Below are 22,377 nucleotides of genomic sequence, written 5' to 3'. Positions count from 1 at the left end.
TATAGCAAATTTTTCTCGATCTGATAGTGTAAAACTGAAACCCATTATATTTTGTACGTTATTTACCTATTTCTGCTTATCTTTCGATGTTCTGTGTGTACATAAAAAGACTATCATCTATGAATGTAATTTTGTCTGGTAATATTTCCAATATATTGAATATTTACCAAAATTATTATCAATGTCAAATCGAAGTAATTAATTTCAAACGAACTGATCTCAAACAACTTCATTTAGATCTTTGTAATTACTGTCTAACGTTTCCTGCGTTCTCTCACGAATTGTTATCATATACATGTTCCCGAAATATCTTGCGAGTCGTACCGCGTACGAGTTCTATCTGTGGATAAAAGCAATGGATGTCGAAAGTTCCTAGTAACATTTTCTGTCAAGACAGGTGAACAAATGATAAAAACGAAAAACGGTGTAACTTCGAAACGAGGTCAGATACTTTTATACGTTGATATGCACGCCCGCACTTTGTACCTTATGAAGTATCATGCACAATGTTATTTAGGCTTTCACTATATTACAACAGTTGAACGCTATTCGGGATACAGTTTAATGTACGCAGATAATTGCAAGCACGAGCAATGGGAATAATAGAACTGGTTTTATATTAAAATAGAAATGCATATGTGCCTGGGTATTGCGGTGCAGTGGCGATTATTTGAGAAAAAAGAAAGATTTTCATTCACAAATACTTTCAAATCTGTTAGATATTTATTGTTTTCAATATTTAACGAATTATGGACGTATAATTTAAAGAATTGGTAAATTAATATTGAGTATACAACAAAAATAGTATTATATACTACCACTGTGACCTCAACAGATTTTTAAAATCCTGTTACGATTCTCGAATTTCTCGTTATGATATCTCGTTCTGGTATCAACAAACAGAAAAGCTTTCGACGTTTTAAGCATAAAATTCAAAGAAGGCACGTGGATTCTGAAAACACAACGACTGTGGATTAAAATGGTCAAAGTAAAATTAACTCGGGTTTAAATAGCGTAAAAATGTCTATGCTTCTTAACCGTATAGGTCAGGCGATTAAGGAAAATGTTAAAGGAATGAGATACAGGGATTATTGAAGGTTGACCGAGATATAAAAAACGATGGTCAAAGCGCTCGGCTCTCGTGTATTTATTGCATATTCGTTATACTGTCTAGATAACGTCAGTTCAATCGACTTTCTGTTAAGGGCGAAACGGTTGCCGGATACAATTCGTTAATACAACAGTTTATCCCCTTTCATGTACTTGTAAGATATTTCCAAGTTGATTAACAGGTAAATATTTCAATCGAGTTATCGACTATCGAGTGTTCGATACGATATAAACAGCCGAATCGAATGTTCGAAAATATATATGTACATGTACTACTTTATATTGATATCGAATGGAAACGAAACGATAAGCGTTTAATAACTGCATTTTGTACAATATATGGAATCCTAAATATCAACGATGAACAGAAAGGATACGACATGTCCAATGTTTTACATATTTACTTCAGCAATATGTGAAAATTTATTTTATCCACCCGTTAGAAGATAACGCGACCTTTTCGTAATATCAATAAATTAAGTTCACCTGTGAAACCTTTTCGTTGATATAAACCACTGGCTAATACGAATTACCGCCCCATAAAAGTTTGTTAAATGTAATAGATTCGTACATTTCCTCTCTCTCTCTTTTTTCGTGATTTATATGTTTTAAATATTGGAATGTTTCAAACAATCCGTGAAGTTGATTGTTCATCTTGTAGAAAACATGTAAAACATTTTTATGTTACAAAGTTTTTTTTTATTATATTTTCTATAAAAATAAAAATGAAAATGAAAATAAAAATAAGAAAGAAATAAAAATTTAAAAAATAGAAAAGAAGGAGAAAGGAAAATGTGTAATGTAAGAAACATATATGGAACAGTTGCAAAAATTATAAAAAATTCTTCAAATTTTAAAAAATACATCGTACTAAATGTGTAAAATTATTCTGATTACTTTAGTAAGTAGTTATAATAACAAAATTTCTCCGAATTTAGAAACTATCTTAACGTACGTACTCTTAAGAACTCTTAATATCTAAGATATTAAATGTAGTTCCTAATTTTACTAACCTGTATTTGACTAGTAATCCTAACTTTTGATTACTTTCGGGATATAGCGAAAGCGTAACAAATAATTTATTAATGTCAAAATGGAGATTGACTTTTGCTATTGTTTCCGAGCAAAGTGGATTTTCGACGGTGTCGTATAATAACTTTGTAACTAGGTTTAATGCATCTCGCATGTCTAACGTATCTATAACTCCGAACTTGTGAGTCGAGAAGGTTGCACATCCATAACTTATATAAGTTACGTCTCCAGAGGTTTATGTTTAGTGCACTATTGAAATTTTTTTTTCAACGTGAAATATCAAATATCAATGTAACTGACATAGTACGGCTCAAGAGAATATTTGAGTTTGGACAACCGAAAAAGGGATATATACATACATATATTTTAAGAAGAACTACATAGATATCTAAAATATCTAAATAATTTTTTACCTCTTCTAAATATCATAGATTACATCAGAAGTTCGCTGAAATTGTTTACTAATTATCATTGAATTTACATACTTCCAAATAATTGAAAGGATTCAAAGAATTAGTAGTACTCACTGTACTGTAATATCCGGTCATTTTGATCAATTTGTGGTTACTTGTTAGTAACAATTGTTACTAACAATACATATATTAATATACACCATTAAAGCACATACAAATAAATATATTATTTATCATGTCCTTATGTGGTCAAATTGTTCATATTAATTTCAATTACTTCTTTGAGAATTTACTAATAGTGTATTAAAATTAAAGTTAGTTATGAACGTTTATATCGCTACGGGATATTTCTCATTCTCTATTTACCTGTAACCTTAAAATCGGAACTTTGCCGTAGTAAAAACACGTAAAAATATTCGGATTTTTAATCGAGAGAATAAAATGATTCGCTAACTGTATTCGCTACAGACGTTCAAAAGTGATAGCTATGAGGTACGACGTGAGCTTACAAATGACCATGAAGAGAGCAAACGCATTTCAGAGACAGTTTTGGACATGACATGTACCTACACTGTCCATCATTCTGCTGGTTAATCTACCTCTACTCGACGTAGATAGATTCAGCAAACTGGCGACCAAAACTTTCATAAATAAACATCATCTGCTTCCGAAATCTTAATGACCATACTACACAGTTAAACAACGGTGTATAGATAAGCAGAGAACAATTCAATATTCTAAATATATTCGATAATCCGTGATTGAAACGAAAACTTTCGTTATCGCGATAACTTTTATCGGTTCACTTTGATAGTTTATTCTTTTAGAATATAGGAAACATTAAGAAGAAACATTTTTGCACGAAGTTTCTATTCAAAAATACAAATTTAAATTTTTGAAATGTTTTCTTCCATAAATCTAATATTTGAAATGAGTAGTATTTGCAAAGCGTAAATGTGATTTTTATATTAATCGTTCGATTAATACAAATCGTACAGACTTCATTTTGCAATTTACAAATCTTCTTTACGATTCTAACAATATTTTTCCAACAACTAGCTAACTGAGGATTTAATCTCGGATTTTTGTAGTTTAATACTGATTTAAACGGAAAAGATTGTTTAATTCCAATAGGAATAAACTTATGGAACAGCATTATTCACGAAAAACAGACGTTTTCATCGTTTCTCGAAATGGAGAAATGGTGTTATATAAATGAGAACACGAAGACTGGATGACGAAAGGAAAACGTAAGGATCATAGTGAGATTAATAACTGCAGTATTGTTTCGAGATAAATAGCATGTCTTTTAATAATATCAAGTGAACTCCCGTGTAAATTATGTCGTAAACTCGTGTCACTGTGATACAACATCACTGATACATATAACAAAAAGCTGTTGCAATTCAGGTGGTCTAGGGTAAATATTTTTTCTTTTATTAAATTGTAAAAGATAGCGCTGTGCTCAGATGGTACATTCGAAACAAAAGGGATATCTTTTATGGCTGAAATACAACTTTTGCACAATGTAAAGATCTTCTTACCTGGCTACCGCTTCACTGTACACGAATCCAGCAGTTGCTCTCCGAACGACCTCGAAGCATAAATCAGAGCCATCCATACTGAAACAGAAGCACGACATTAATGCATAATTTACAAGGTGTAACAATTTATGGGAGCATCGGAAAAAAAATCGTATTTTGCTACGGACCTTCAATACGGACACGTATTTCGAAGGACTGCATAACAAAACATAATGATCTTAAAAGAAATATATACAGTGGTCCGTAGAATTTTTAAACAGTTAACATAGAAAACTTTTTGGATATAACGTGCATGTTACACGGCACTGAAATTTCATTACTACTGTAGTGAGATAAGATTATATTGGTAAAATTCGAAACTAATCTTAAAATGCATATGAATGTTATGCACATGAATAGCGTTAATGATATTTCGAAATGTTTGTACCAATGTTCAAATACTTTTTTAAAGTACTGTACACAGATACATCACGTAACGAATCGACAAATTTTTATTTTATTTATTTATTCGGGATAATGAAAAAGCATAACATTCTTCTTTTCATACGAAAATACAATTCAATAACTTTTCTCGTACAATGGAAATTACGAAATAAACAAGAGTACGAATCCTGCTATTTCAAACTGCGTTTTCTGCAAAAAATTGAACAAATTGTTCGAATCTCGATATTTACGAGATAGATATACAGGGTAGTTGGTAACTGGTGGTCCAAGCGGAAAGGGGGTGATTCTACGCGAAAAAAGAAGTCGAAAAAATTGAATAAAAATTTTTCGTTTGAGGCATTGTTTTCGAGAAAATCGACTTTGAATTTTCGCTCGGTACGCGTGCACTTTATCACGTCTCGTTATAACGGATCTCACTGTAGATCGTTGTCTCGATGGAAAAATTAAAAACAAAAATTAAAAAAAAATTTAAAAAAAATTTTTATTCTATATTTTCGACTTCTTTTTTCGCGCAGAATCACCCCCTTTCCGCTTGTACCACCAGTTACCAACCATCCTGTATAGAATTATTGGTTTTGTGCGTAGTGCGTATTGATCATAAGAAATAAATACAATTTAAATTAACAAACCACATTGACAATCAGTAATCGGCAACGTTGTCTGACTTGATTATGTTAACAATCGTAACGAAGTTCCCTGCTATAACACGATGTGTCCCAATTATCGCGGATTCATTCAACACTAATTAGGTCGATTCATAATGACGTAAAGTTTCTATGAGGGTACTGGTTAGTACGTGACAGACAAATTCAAACAATAGTAATTGAAGAAGTTTTTCTCACAAAAATATTTTCACATAAAGAAACGTAATGAAATTTGTATGACGTAAATTTTAATGAATGGTGTAATATTTTACAGAGAATTGCTCGTAATATATAATACTTTGACATAATGGTAAAGTACGACGGCACGTCACGTGAATCTACCATTTAAGAACTTTGCATGCTTCTTGACATGTATGTCTATTAAAACGCGTGGCTAACTCATATGATGTGTCACACGCTGCTTCGTAAATACTAAGTATCCAATTAGAACAACTGCTGACATACAAGCTTATTTCATTCTACGATGACGACTTTATTATCTATTTATTTCTGTTTTCTTTTATTAATACAGTTTCAATCTCCATGAATAGATTATTTTGCAATAGCTTCTCAATTCTTCGTTACACGATAAAGCATGTATTACAAATACATTATTTCCTTAAACAATTAGGTTAACGTTTCTCAACAATGCAAATAGCTCGTGTAGGTTCTGTGAACAACACATTACAAGATATCACGTGTCATATGTTAATAGTTCTAATATTAACATAGAATAATCGTTTTTTCTCCTACTTTACTATTCTATTAAATTTATTTAAACGGGGCATACAACATTGATCTTGCTATTCCAAAGAGCATTATTGCAAATTAAATAAATAATTATTATAGTATATGGTTTACAAATGCCGCAATGACTGAAAAATTCGTTTAGATAATTTTTCATACATAAATACCACTCACAAAATATTGCCTGTCAATTTGAAAATTAACTACGTTTTTTAAACGTAGGTAAGACGTATACTTTTTTTGCCACAGAATTTTCCTTGCACATGCTATGAACGAGGATTGTATATCGCTTTTCATTATTAAATACGAAAATTTCATCGGTACGGATCCTTGCCACAATCACTGATGATTGCAATCATACAAACCTATGTAAATATCTTCTACAGATTTTAGTTTGCGTAGCAATAACTTCGAGCATATCCGGTCACGTTCATAAACGTTTCGTGTTTGAATTCGAGAATTAATCAAACAAATGTTATATAGATTCTCTATTCTAAACTTCGTTGCTTTGATTTGTTTCGATTAAATAATAGTTATTTATTTATAATTCAGTATTTCCTGGAGATACAGAACGAAAAAACGAAGATGCGACTATGTACTTAAACAATACTCTTGATATATAATTTAAAATTAATTAAATGAAGTAAACCAGCGTATATTTAGAAGTGAAAATACTCTGCATCGTCTATTATTTTTATCTTCAACAATTTTTTTTATATATCGCATTATATCGCATAATGTTAAGAGTATATATTTATATTTTCTAATATTTAATATTCGATATTTAATGATTTAATATTTAATTAATATTTAATATTTCTTCTACTACGTCATAAAAGGTTTGAAATTTTAAGTTAATTAAACCATCCATTTTTCATTACTAGCAACATTTCATAATTGCATTTGCAAGTAAGAGCATTCTACTTCATGAATCTAAATATAGGATAATCAGCTGAACCGCAAAATAGATTGAATACATTAAAACTTTTTATCTTAAGTCCTATTATCGTTTACTTTACTGAAGGAACGTGTAAAACCGAGCATTGCTATGCAATGGTGGCGTTTAGCTATCAAACAGCTTTTTCTCGCCTAAAACTAACTGCAAACGATTTAATTCGTTGCTATAACATTCCATAGTAACGGTTCCACTTCTCGGTTTTAAAGCCTTGTTTTCATGTATGTATGTATACGTATGTTAATAGAACGTGGATATGGTTGGCTTTTTAGAATCTACATATTCTCGACCTTTTTTTTCGCTGAGGATTATTCTAACGGACCCATTTTTTATCTTGAAATCCTTTCTATAAAATATATTTTTTTGTTTGTTCTCTGACAAACATCAAGCGATATGCGTTCAAGTATTACAAAATATATATTGTTTTTCGACAATATACATACATATTGTACATATCTAAAATTCATTTATTTTACTTTCAACTACATGTTCTAGAAATAAATATTCAACTTTAAAAATATTTAGCTTTTTAATATTAAGACGACATTGATATTTCTTTCATTTCATTTCTCTGTACATACACATACTTTAAAATAATTGATCTCTCGAGAGTCGAATGTTGTACCGAGAAATGTGTAGCTAAATAAAGTGGTATGTCGTCAAACATGTATGAATTTGCCATCCCATTTTACTTATTTTTTATTTTAGTACAGCTGTATTTCACAATATGTGTGTTACAGAGTGACGAGGAAGTTACGGTTTGAAAGTATATTAATTGAAAAGTCCCTGTCTTCAAGGAATCCAAGTAATCTTCATTGCAATTTTAGATAAACCAAATAAATTTTATTCGAAGGTTACTAAGTTCTCAAATTTGTAAAAATTATAATGTAAACGATTCCACGATTTACCACAAATTGAAAATTATATACTCAAGAGATTATTGTAAATTACAAACATCAAATCTTTAATACTTGTTTTAAGCAATTAATTGGTTTCAATTTACATTATTATACTACAGGATAAGTGCCAATAATTATGTTGCATGAAAGGGAAACATACAACACATGGTTAGTAACTGGCTCAACAAAGTTGCGGCTTAGAGTATCGAGAAAAACTAATTGTGGTACTCCAGAAATTGACATAGGTACATACGTACTATTAAACACCATACGGATAAAAATTCTGACTTCAATAATTTCACGTTAATGGAAACAAACTTTCACTATAAAGAATATAATAAATATAATAATATAAAAACATAAAAAATAGTAATTTGTAAATTCGAAATGTGCAACGCTCATCAAAAATTTCTCTCATCCTGCCAACATTTAGTTTGATGTTTATAAAACGTTTTCCTCGCGATAGAAAAGCTGAGTACCTTTGAAGCTTACAAAAGCTATCTCAAAAATTTACTACTAAATTCATTACTAAAAAGGACAAATTTTCAGGAAAGGCATCATAAAGCTACCAAATAACTAACAAAAAGTTATATTAGAGAAGTTAGAAAGTGAGGGTACATATTTGCAAAATGCACATTTAACAAAATGCTACTTTTCTAAAGATACGTCACTTTTAAATTTTTCCTACTTGTTTTTCCTCCTACGAACATTTCAAAAAGTCCAATGCAATCTGGTATAAATTTAGTTATGATACATCATGGATCTTTTCATGTCATCACACTTCTAATTGCTCTGAAAAAGCGTGGTCTTCCACTTAGAAAATCATTTAACTCGGAAAGTTGAAAAAATGAAAAACAAAGGTCGAAAGAGAGGTGCGTGAAAAAACGCTGTTGCCGACAAGCATATTCAAAAGGGAGTCTTTTAAGGAATTATGAACAAATCCAGATAAATGCGTAACCAAGGCATCGCTCGGCTCTCATTTCATTCCACTCTTCTTCCCATGTTTAAAGCGTTTCAAATGCTTCCATAGCGGTCTAAACGAACGTTTTATGAAATCACGAGAATTCCAGTAGAATCTAAAGATCAAATCATGACGAAACCGTATTTCTGTTTTCGTTGATGAATTATTAAAATCACGTGCAAGAAGCGAAAGTCGAAACAAACAGGATGTCGGTTGAAAACACACTTCGTTGAGTTTAACACAAGTTCTTCAAAATCCTTCGAAAAAAGAAATAAATTAAATATGGTTGTACTTACTATTCGAATACCATATAGAGCATACCCTCCGAGCTGTATGTTTCCAATAACTCTACGATATGGGGATGTTTTAACATGTGGCATATCGTGGCTTCTCGTTTCAAATCTGCAACAATCGTACACTTATGACATTTCTCATTTTTTACATATTCCAATAATACATACGAAAATGTAATAAAAGATAAAAGAAAAACTGATCATAAAGTGTAAGAAATTTATTCTCATTCTGTTACGTCTAAAGAAGATTTCTCCTAAAATTAAAAAATTAAGCACAAGATGGAAACATAATTTCATTGTAAAAATCATAAAAACCATATAAACCCATCGAAATCAATTCGTAGTTAACGTAATTAAGTGTTCGTCCGACTATAACTAAAAAATATATAGCGCTTGCAAGTATTTCTAAACTTCTCCGTTAGTATCGTAAAGTACTTGGGAATTGAATAAATAATTGAACGACTGCTTCAGATTTTGATCACAATTCTGTATTCTAAACTATGCGCACTGTTACAACATTAAACCATTTGTATACGGAGCACGTAACCAGAATCGCTTTGATAACTCTGTAAGTAATAACTTCGAGGAAAATTGGACCGGTTTAATAATTCGTAATTTAAAAGATATTCGTATAGTATCACAATCATTCGTTCTTCTTACTCGCCTGTATTTTTTGAAATCACAGAAGCTTCAAATTAGTAGAATATTTAAAAAAGTGATTTAGTGACTATTTTAATATACATCACTAAATTTACATGGGTACTATCTTAATTTTCCTCATAAAAAGTCTATTTTACATTCACCATTGAATTGATAAACTTTATACAATTACTAATTATATGACACGAATAAATCAGAGAGATTGCCAATAGAAATTCTTTCACAGTTAAAAATTATTATTCGACATGCTATTGCAGGATTGAAAAAAGTCGACATGAAACGGTCACAACGAAACATTACGACAAATATTGGAAACACGTTGAACATTACTTGCTATAGGAACCGGATCTGATAAAATTGATTTTTATCACTATTGTGACGTTCCAGCATTCTCTTGAAATTACGTTCTAACTATGACGCATTTTCATAATATTATTAACCTTTAAAGCGATGCATCTCCTTTTTACCTATTATTAGAACTATATACCTCTTAGACGTACGTATGTAAAAAAGATGATTTTTATTATTAGACATGCAACAAATATACACTTATATGAAGTATTGTGATAGTCGTATTTCTCATAAATAAATAATACATTTCTTTCTTTCAGAAGAATGGAACGTGAAGACAGCGAACCAAATAAAAGGCCTCGTTTCTCTCTAAAACTATGATAAGATATATTTTCAATTAGTTATAAAAAAAGAAATCACCTTTCCAGCATATCTTATATATAACTTCCACGGTTAATAATATTAATGTCAAAAGCTTAAACTTTAAATACTATTAAATAATCACGCAGCTAATCTTTATCCACATTACAATATGTCAGTCCAGAATGAAGTTATTTTTGCTTGCTATCAGGAGAACCAACTCCACGTGGCCAAAGGCATCTATACATATACGCATGTCTACGTATATCTAAAAATATATACAATTTGCGATATAAGTATGATACGCATATATGTGAATCATATAATCAGAATCTCTTTAAAGTATAACGTGTTTCACATAAATACTTGAACAATGTTAATAGTTAAAATAATTAAAGATATCGTGGAAGGCAATAAGCTTTATCATTTATTGGAATTCATTAAACAATTAAAAATAATTGACAGACAACAAAAATATTCAAACAATTGCTGCATCATATTTTTCGCTAACAATAAGTTCTCAATCGGAGCAAAATAAAAACTTACGCTCGAATAATTCGAGAGCGAAGCATACAAATACCTACTGCAGGATTTATACTTAATTTCGAAAATTTGCCGCACGTGTTCCACATTAAAATCCAGGAGACTAAGTTCAGGAGAACGAATACAATTTCAACCGAATGACACAATGGATCGAGCGAATTCGTGACTTCGAATCAGTGCGTAAACATGAAATCGAGCACAGAGAATACGTTTGTTTCGAGCAGGATAAGCGGCGGAAATTAATGGCGAAACACCAAAGTGTATACACGCGTTCTGATTCTCCGAGAACTTACCGTTCGTGCTTAGACCGGGACTGGATGTGAACTTTGCTACGTCCACGATTTTTACCGCGAACGTCTGCCCTGTCTGCCGGTGGATGCATTTCCTAACCACGCTGAATGGTCCCCTGAAACAAGAACACGACCGCCAAATGTCATTCACGTTTCACTCGTCCTAAATTATGTTACGTTTGTGGTTATGTTTGAGATTAAATGCTTAATTTATTTTAGACATTAGTAAATATGATATATAAAAAAATATCGAAATTTAACAATGCTGTATGCTGAAAAATCTGTTGACACATATTATTATTTCGTATATGAAGTATATGCTGGTTCGAGTAATTTCTCAAGTTTGATACAAATTATATTGATTGATCTAAAAACCTTAAAACTATTCATTCGTCATTTATGTCACTTGTTGCAGACATTAAAAAATAGTAAATTAGAAAATTATTAATATTTCTAAGTATATGCTAAATCAGTTATAATGATTCGTAGATTTTATTCGAATCGTGAAAATATATTTCGATAAACTGAATAATATTTGTTAAGTATGGGACACAAGAACAGTTATTTTGTTTCGATGTCAAAGTATAAAAGTAAAGACAATATAATACACATATAGAAGTTATACGGTGAACAATTTTTCGGAACTCATTTCCGTATTGAAAATTTTCACGTCCAACCTTTCAATTAATTCAATTCATTGTGTTGAAAGCTTAATGTCCATTGTGGAGTTATAAACGCGATGACTGAATTAGCATTCGCACGTCAGCGAAGGTGTATTCGTGCCGATATCGATCAGGCTAATTTGCCGTATGTTAACCACGCGCGCATTCATCGAATTCGCGAAAACCATAATGCATCGAACGATGTCTATCCGGCGATCGAACTGGCCACGCATTACTGCGATGCAATCTGTCTCGAGCACGCTGACCCTTTAAGTTCGCTAAGTAACCAAGTTATGTAATCGGTTCATCCAAAATATGTATGCATGCATTTATAAGAGGATTGCCGGATATCTAGGTCACCGATTTTGATTAAATTCAACGTGCGAATTACAGGTATACATACATATGTGTATATGTAAATAACACAGTGTGTTTCATATAAAACATGATATTGTAAAATGATTCGGCTCTGGAAGTAGGAAAAATATTTCACGAGGAATTTTGCAAGAAGAATTCTAGAAAGAATAAATATGTTGCAAAGAACATTTTTTCTTATTCCAATTTCGTGTTTTATGTATTTGGTATTCGAGTGTGAATTTTTGTTATTACACATTGTAGCTAATGTTAAAATATCTTTCAGAAGTATCCGATAGAAAAATATTTAGAAAGAGAAAGAACGTTGTACTATAATAAAATAAAAAAATATATATTAAAATATAGATAGATGTAAACTTTACAGCTACAGCAACTATTAATATTCTCGTAAGATCTAATCAATTTGTTTCTGCTTTCATTGTATGCTGGCAACTATTTGCATTTATAATACCAAGCCAATGCAAATCAAATTTAATTACTTTAACTGATCCATAATGGAATATGCAAATAAGTCAATAAGTAATAATAACAACATGTACCTAATTATTCCTGCATTGCAAATCTTTTCACAGTAACATAATATAATCCTGAATCAAGATTTATGAAATTTTACGTGGTATTTATTTCACGTGTAGCTACAATCTAGATCGTGAGTAGTCGTGCAGAGCAAATCGGGTAAAACAAAATCCAGACACGCATGTTTACAAAAGATTAAAGTCCGTCTCATTTAACTGGATTATAAATTGTTCCATTGAGCAACAAGTATTCTCACATAAATGCTCCACCGAGAAAAAGTTCATACCTAGGCACTCGAAGATTCGTGTCAAGAACCAAGGAGACGATAACTGAGCAGAACCCGACTTCAACCTTAACATATCTTACGATATCATCGACAGGATCAAGCTTTACATTCCATTGTATCTTCGATACAACAGTGTATAATTGTACAATGAAATTCTTCCGTTACTGTTCCCTTCTATTCTATGAATAAGAAAATATCTCGAAATATTATAAATAAATATAACTAGAATATTATAAAAGAAATGCTTTACTTTGCAAACAATATCATACGAAAGATATCCAAATATAAACATTTAGAAAGCTCCTTTACTTTGGAAAAATATGTAAAACCAAGTAAAACTTACTTGCTATTTGCTAAGGATTTCTGTACGTTTTGGTACACTTAAATTTCCTATAAGTGACTAAGTATCGTAGTTATAAATATCTCGATATGCAATGAAAACATTTCCATATTTAAGAATGGAAATCTCAAACAGTTGGCACCTTTCCATTCTTTTTACACCTTCTGTTATTAAATGGATTATGCAAAATGACATACTTCAACTTTCGTCGGTAAAAGCGCAGTAATTCGACAATCTTCAACCGCAGTAACCCAATAAGAAGGTGTGCTTGTTCGTGTCCCACTTTTTGCAAGAAATTATCGACACCTCGTTGTTACTTAACAGCTATCGATTAATGGCAAACATTGTGACGCTTTAAATTAACTTTCGAGCATCGTAATCTGTTTACAGTATAAAAAAGTGTTATCAAAAAAACTTATTAAGTAGATAAGTATGAAACATTAAGTAGCATAAACAGAAAGAGTATAAATAAAGATTTTCCGTTACGACAAAGTAAAATCTGTTACATTAAGGATATAAGTGTCACATTACATGCAGTATTTTTATCTTAAACATACGAATATAGTTCGAAAGCTATGCTATAGTACAAAATTTCACATATTTAACGAGATAACAATAACTTACGTGGCAAATTGCCTGTTAGAAGACTATTTATGATGTTGTCCTAGAAAGAAATATTTAACAAAAAATTTGCTATAGTAAACTACATGAATTAATAAAGTGAGTACATTTTCCTCATAAATAGTCCAAGTAGAATTAATATTTATGAAATAACTTTTTAATTCATTCTGCAATTAAATAAAAGGAAATCCTCGCTAAAAGTGCCCACGTTGAAAAAAATAGAATAGAATTTCATTCATCAAAAGTTCCATTTTTAATAAATTGGAGTCTGGAAATTCATCAAATATTTAGATGTGCACTCGACCGTATTTTTCGGTTTGAACGCATCTCTTTAATACTTATGTTCATCTGCATTCGTTTACGATTTTGAGAATTTGCTAGAATTTTAATTTCTACGTGTTTACTTCCCAGTTTCATTGGAACGAGGCAGAAAGTCATTTTCCGATCTTCGTTAAATACATGGAAGAGCATAAAAGAAATATTCCTGTAAATATCTTTTAGTAAAATATTGAGAAAATATTACCTGAAAGGTAAAACTTTGATCTGACTCATTAGATTGTACCATTTTCTGGAAAAAATTACGTTTAATTTAAAAAAACATCACTCTACATAATTATACTATATACTAACGTTTCCTCATTAAAGAAAATATCACATAAACGAATGGCTTAATAATGTTTTAATGTTAAATATAATCTCTACACGTCAACCAATAAAAAATCACATGAAATTATACTAAGCATTTAATTGTTGTCTAAATCATCCTCCCGCATAATTAAGAATTTTGACAATACATATCTCAAATGTTAGTTTTAGAAGACTCATCCTGCAGATCTGTATAATTGTAGTGAACAAAAATCAGGTTTCTAGGAAGATTTAATGTAAAAAAGTGAGAAATAGAGGTTTTTAAGGTATCTTCAACCGACAATCGGCCAATTGTAAAGTGAGACCTCTGGGATCACAGTCAATTAGGTCAATGAGAGGAATCAAAGGAAAGCGTCTTAACCGAAGATACCATGTAGGAATGTAGGACCAGAGAACGATGGGAACGAGCGTATATAGCAAGTTCTTCTTCTTCTCTTTGCTCAAACACAAATTGGAAGCTTTATTTTTGCTTGTTGGAACTATCGACAAGAATTTCGTAGATCTTCAACTTTAATATATCAAGGTATTATTGCACGTCACCGAGGTTTTACAGTCAGCCTTATATACATCATTTTATATGATTTGTGTCTGAAACGTTCCTATTATACTTTATATTTAAACTTAAAAAATATTTTGTATTCAGATAGCATTAAGTAGGTAAATGTAGTTCGTTTGCTTTGTGCTGCGAATTCTGCATATTGCAGCAGTAGATGTATAAAACTTTTCACAAGAAAAAAGCTAAAAAATGCAAAGAATTATATAAATGTATAATATTTCTTTATTCTCGAGTAAACGAGAGACCAAATAGATTGATTGTAGGCTCTAAAATTCCAAACAATTCCAATATTTGTAAATCAAATAGAAGTATATGCAAGGCTACTCATAAGAATCAATTCGAAGTTAAAATTTTATAAATTTACAACGATCCATTTTTTAAATGATTTTTTATAAAATATTTGATTAAAAGTTTACCTTTCCCTTTAAATATTAAGATCGATGGATTAACGAGTTTGCGGAAAGCGATTTTCTAGAATATAGTAGATCTGCCAACTAAAGCCATTGACTCGACCGTGGAAGAAAAAACTAGGCTTTTCCCTACGCGACTTGTCACGAGAATTGAAGTTTAAGTGGTAGTAATTAAAACGCCAATCAAAAGTTGATGCGCGAGTTTGTGAAGTGACCTTTTCCGATTTTTAAATTTTCGCTCACTGTGTTGCATACAACGGTTAATTCAGCGACTCCCAGAAATGCATGGACAAAGCTAATAAAAAAGAAGAAAAAGCCGACGATTGCTTTACAGTGACCCATTAAAAGGTTTAATCAAAAGTTTATTTAACTCCGGGTATATAATACGTCAATTGCTATTGAGAGTCAAAGCATTGTACTCTACAAAAGAACGGCTTTCTTTATTTTTTCATATTCAACATATGATAAATACTTCTTTTATTATCGCCGCTTCTCGATGAAATGTAATTATGTACACGCAAATTTTTAATATACAATTTAAAATTTCAATTAAAAGATACTCTGAAGAATATTTCTTAATTCAAAAACTGAGTAATAAATGTTTTGTTTGAAAAATTTATTAATTTATACCAAGATATAAAATCATAGTAATAAATTATATATATATATATATATTTGTAACGAATGTAATATTATAACAAGGAAGATTGTATTGAAGAAATCGTTTTTAATGAAAGGGATGTATAGCATTCTCTGAAGATGTATAACCAAGATAAGTGGAAGTAATACATCGTAAGAAAACGAGCTATAAAAAGAGAGATTATAAGAGGAGACATTTCTTAAGTAGTGGCTTATGTTTATAATTAACACATCTTCAAAGATCATATTTATAAAGACGGAAACTGATTTTACGTGAAAATGATCTTACATATAATGAAAGGTAAAACAACGTCATATTATGTTAAAAAAACAATTACTAAGTTAATAAACTAAAAACACAGATGCTATATTATCCTAAAAAATTTCGGCTAACCTTCTAAGCAGAAATGAAGATTTATCCGATTTTTTAATTAGAAAATTATTCAAATTACGTCCTAAAGTAACATATGACGGAAAATAAGAAAACTTATACATTCTTCTATTTTTATATAATCTATCTCCGGACTTAATAAAATTTAATAGAACATTAAAATTGCATAAACAGTTTGATTGTATATCTTTTAATTTCATACATTTCAATGCATAATCAAATGTTCAGGAGCAATTTATCTAGAGAGAGAGAGAGAGAGAGAACCACACAAAATGTATACCATACGTAGACGTATAAATACACGTCCAATTTCCTTGTGCAATTCAGAATCTAGATAGAAGTTCTCGCTGCTCCCCGTCATATGACAAATTAATACTGGGAGTTTATTTAGTAAATATCAAATAGACTACTGTAATGATTGTGTAAGGGGAGTTTTAACATGAATATTCCGTACACTAGTCGTGTTTCTGCGAAGGATTCATTCAGTGGTTAAAGTACAACAGTTTGAAAATTAAAAGAAGATTTGTTTAGTTGCATCATTAGAGTACGGTCGACTTGATTTAATGCCAAAGATCATTCTACTTATATGTATAAAATAAAGTAGTAAAGCGTCACTAATTTGTGGGTATTTAGAGAAGTACACGTTGATGAGGTAAAGTAAGCAGATACATTAATTAAAGAGAGTTCTTGTTTTATACAAAATAACAGTCGTGATGTTTGAATAGCTAAAATTATTCATTTGTTACAACAGGGACAAGCCTCATTAACGAAGTAATTACGAGATAGATACCGGGTGGAATTAGTTCTTTGAGTAATGTGCGTTGCGATGAACTTGTATTTCACAACTTGTCTTATTAATGTATATAGATAAATAAAGTGTCTAAATCAGAGGAGGATGTGAAACATTTAAAAAAAATAATACTGTTCGTGAGAATTAAATGATGTATTAATTTGCAAAGTATTCTGTGTTACATTTATAAATCCATGATACTTGACACATTAAATATTTATATGACTCCCAAACATTCGATAATAATAATTAGTGACAGACATAAGAGATGCAGCAGATATGAGAAATTTGTTTAAATTCATAAATTAAAATTCAGATTTGCCGAACAAAATAATACATTAACATATAAGTTTCGTTCGAACTTTGACAATTAATTTATTCTAAACATAGCTATTGTTCGACATAATGTATTGCGAAATATACCTATATAGTCATGAAAAAGAAAATAACCAAGAAAAAGAGCTCAAGCTAAAGAGTACCAATATCTATGGAAATCTATGCGAAACAATGTAGTACTTATGATTTACAAATTCGTTGCACGCTTGAGAAAAAAAGTGAGAAAATAGAATGAGGACATGCACAAAGTAATTGTACGTTCGATCAAAGTGCATAATTTAAATTGTGTTACTGTGGGCGTAGAGTAGAAAACTTGGATCCGTTTAAAAAGGAACAGAAGACTAGCAGAACTTCCTAGGCGGAAACGTCAATTAATCAAGACAGAATCGTCAATGAGACTCTCTTACATATTCTATAATGCATTATGTATAAAAGAGGGCATAATAAAATATTGATTGTACTCCACGTATCATCTAAATCGAAGAAATAATCTTTTAGTGATGATTTATTAACTTTTAATCAGCTTAATCCTGACATAATTTTTCTCGGTAAATTAAATGGAACTTTTTTTATATATAGAAATATACTAATGTTTTTCTATTGAATCAATTTATAACACGATAAAATTTGTTCTATATATGCAAACTGAAAAATGTCGAACGAAGTAGAACACGAAGACTAAATTCGATGTGGGATCACAAGGGGTGAATGTAAGTATAAGTATAGGCATAGTAAAAGCATACAATACCCCAGCCTGAAACAGCGGATGAATATGGCATCAGTCAGAAATCGGTTTCGCGAACAATGAAATCCCAAAAGCTCCATCCATATCATTACTTTATACAGTAAACTTTATACCTCGCCCATATCCCATTTATGGGAGATGATTTATTGAGTCTGTGATTTTGCCGATCTTCGTTACTATGAGAAGAATGTCAACATATATTTTCAGAATAGTTTTATAGAATATAATACATAATGTAATACATGTATACTGTGTTAAGTACATTAACTTATAAATTGTTAAGGGTATTAACCTAATGAGGTGACTATTAAAATAACGATTCAATAATGAAGTTCAAAAATTAATGGAGCAGAAATAATGATCAATAATTTAACCATTATATAGTCTTTCAACAAAAATTATATTTTGATGTAATTTAAACTGGACTCGTGAACATCATTTTACAATGTCATGAAACGTTTATATAAGAAATAATGTTTCGTTGCCTCGTTAAACAAATTATATACTTTGTAAACAGATTGCAATTGAAGTATTCGTATCGACGGCAGAAATTATCATATTTAACCCTATCGTGACTTGTAAATTAAAGCTCAAGCTATCGTAATTGAACTTCACACGTTTACTGCTACAAGTTACACGCTCATTCCGAGTAATTCAAGCATGACTGAAACACATCTTTGCTTTTAACGTACCATTCCTATTTAGTGTTCCTTAAATAAAATCTTTAATCATACAAAAAATTATTTTAATAGGACATATAAACGCCCTTAATTTGATCTTTCATAAAATTGCAGAATTTTATGGAACATTTTGTACAATGTAATTATACAGGTACTTAAGTAGATACTGTACAAATACTTACGTAAATATGTTATATCATCTAATTAACAAATTATAACGTTAATGATAACATATTATGTAAAGTAACTGTTTTCATTAAATAATCATTTGCATTTCGACTTCATTACTTCTATATCGCGTAACTCAGTATTCATTATCCGAGAATGTATCGTCTACATTATTTGTTTGTACTTATTCTACTACAATATTTTAAATGCCCATGCGAATTTAACCTTAACAACTGAAATAGCTATCTTGAAGCTCCCGGAATGCTTGTAAAGAATTTTAAAGTTTTTAAATCGCTTGCACCCCTTTTAACTTTACATACATTTTGCATATGTTCTGCATAAGCTCTGCCCATATAACACAGATGTTTGACATACATGACTTTGCATGTTTTTAATACTTTGTATGCGTAAACATCAGTTATCTACTTTCGATACTCTATTCTTGTTCAAACTATTTTGTATGTTTGCTGTAACAATTACCCTTTTCTAAATTTGCTACCTTTTAACAGCAAACTCAATTTAGTCTCTCTTTTTTCAATTAATGGCGAAACTATGCCTGTTAGAAATATTTTTCACGCCGTATTTTAGCAGTTAAGTTATTTATTAAAAAAAAAACTAGTCTAAGAATTTCATACCGGATACTGAAATTTAATATCGAATACCAATATGATAAACATGAATAAAAATCTGTTATTAAAAATAACCTAGTTACCTAATTAAAATTGCAACAGTAAGTCGCATGAAATATTCAGTTATTAAAATATTATATTTATTTAATAAAGATGGTGGAATATTTAAAGCGTATAACGGGAGACATCAATGAGAAACATTATGAAAATGGAAAAAACTCAATGCTCAAAATAAACTAGTTTAAAATTCAACAGTAAATTCTTAGAAATGTTCAGCTACTAACAATCTAATAAGAACGGTACAAACGTTTAAAACATGAGAAATATTAAATGAGAAATGTTATTAATATAGAAAGTTTTACGTTAAAAATGACCCAGTACTATATTCAAATATAAAATCATTGGAAAAATTGCATCGTTAAAATGTTATAATACTACTTTAGCAAAAACGCTACAAATATTTGAAAATATGAGAATAGGGCCAACAATCAATTACTGCTTCGCTAGTATTGCATAAAAATGACTGCAATTATTTACATTAAATTTCAATATCATTCCAATATTGAAAAACATCTTCCTCGTTTATTGTCAATTAAATGACAAAAGATGCTTTTGGGAAATAAATTAAAACATAAATTTAAAAAGTAAAATGTAGCCTCTCTCATCAAAAGTTTCAATTACAACAAGTAGTAATATAAGAATTCGAAAAATAAACGTATATCTGGGCACATTTTTAATTCGAATCGTAACGCTCTAATATATATTATTCGGTAATATTATCTACATTTGCTTCCTGGAATACGGCTTTAAACAATTTACGGTAATTATAATGGTAATATATGCACACGTTCAAGCTTTAATCGCTTCTTAAGTCTATTTTTTTTACTTCTACGACTTATGCTACAATATAATTTGTGGAGTAGAAGTATAATTACCTCTCGAAAGGAGAGATAAAAATACGTAAAAAAGTAAATCCTTAAAAAGTAGTTTCCATGCAAAATTGCACTAATGTTGTATTTCTCATGAGAAATGAAGAATAATTCTTTTAAAGCATTCTAACGGTAGTGACTTTTAGCTTTCATTAATGAATACTACTAAAACTTAAGTAATTATATTTCTCATTTTTATCGCGATTATGTATAAGTAGATTAAAACGAGAAAATCTTTCCGGATCTGTTAGTAATAAACGGAATATCTTTGACACCTAATTTAATTAAAAAAAAAAAAAATCGTGAAATGAAAGAAATCTACGTTTACGTTGTAGAATCATATCCAGGGTATATTGCAATATCTAAATCATTTCAGAACTGTTATATACCATCCTTAACACGTGATAACAGCTTTCTTGGCAGAAATTGCCAATTAATCATACCTGAGTACTGAATTAATCTTTCATAACTGGATGGTTGTTAGCTCACAAGAAAATATTGTAGTTAAATACAATTTTTCATCTGAACGTATTGTACAAATTAGCTATAAAAGAAACGATAAATGTAAAAGAATATAATATTAAATTAATTTATTTTATATTATACGTATGTACGATATTATTGGTTTTGAATTTGTCAGGTCAATCACATCAAAGAACAATACATTTTCTATAAATTACGTAAATATACTAAGTGGTAAAAAGATTTATAATACAAATATTATTAATTGTATCAGAAATAAATAGAATTTTCGTGTAATAGTAGAATAACGAAATTAGTTAATTATTGACAAAGTGCATTGGAATTACTTTAATTAAATGTGGTCAACTATATTTAAAAAAGAATTTCATGTCCAGTAATCTAATAATAGAAATATAATAATACAGTGAAATATTTCATCTCCATCATTTGACTTTTTTATTTGCAGAATATGCCGATATACCGTTTATATACCACATGTGTGTGTGTGTATAACGTATATATATCGTTACGATTAAACCGCATGGATTATCTCTTCCTCAGTATTGTAAATCCCGAGACAACCTTTCTGGTTTACAATTCTCTCACAAAGGTCGCTCGCTAAATTAATATTGGACAACTGGTTGGACATAAAGAGCAAGTGGATGACAATTCACTGTGTGCTTCGTTCTGAACGATGGACTACTAGCGTTGTTATCCCATACACTGAACTATTTCGTATGACTGTTCTCGAAAGACTTACGTCCCGAATAGTGGATTATTATTGGCAGCTTATTTTGAAATAACTATTTCCAATACCTTGATTAATTGATTCGATTCAATGGATCCTCTTGTACAATAATTTACTAATTCACAAACATCGTTAAATTGGCAAAATAAAAGTTATAGATTTGTAATTTTATGTTTTTACATTAAATTGGACAATAACTATAACAATATAATACCACAATTTTACATTAAATAGAATAATTTGTATCTTAACAAATTTAGGAA

General features: G+C 30.2%; 1 protein-coding gene across 10 annotated transcripts in view; it reads right to left on the bottom strand.

Annotated features, from left to right (window-relative positions):
• The window catches only part of LOC126865897 (peripheral plasma membrane protein CASK), a 262,104-nt gene that overhangs the window by 228,825 nt on the left and 10,902 nt on the right, over positions 1 to 22,377 (bottom strand). For all 10 annotated transcript variants that reach the window (XM_050618839.1, XM_050618842.1, XM_050618840.1 and 7 more), the window contains exons 2-4: positions 11,190 to 11,302; positions 9,046 to 9,151; positions 4,100 to 4,177 (exon numbers count right to left, since the gene is read on the bottom strand). In XM_050618839.1, the coding sequence (XP_050474796.1) occupies positions 4,100 to 4,177; positions 9,046 to 9,151; positions 11,190 to 11,302 (297 nt within the window). The remainder of the gene's footprint in view (positions 1 to 4,099; positions 4,178 to 9,045; positions 9,152 to 11,189; positions 11,303 to 22,377) is intronic.

The sequence above is a fragment of the Bombus huntii genome, chromosome 5 (genome assembly GCF_024542735.1).
Source record: "Bombus huntii isolate Logan2020A chromosome 5, iyBomHunt1.1, whole genome shotgun sequence".
NCBI lineage: Eukaryota > Metazoa > Arthropoda > Insecta > Hymenoptera > Apidae > Bombus > Bombus huntii.
Note: the sequence above shows the minus strand (reverse complement) of the source record. Positions and strands in the feature narration are given on the sequence as shown.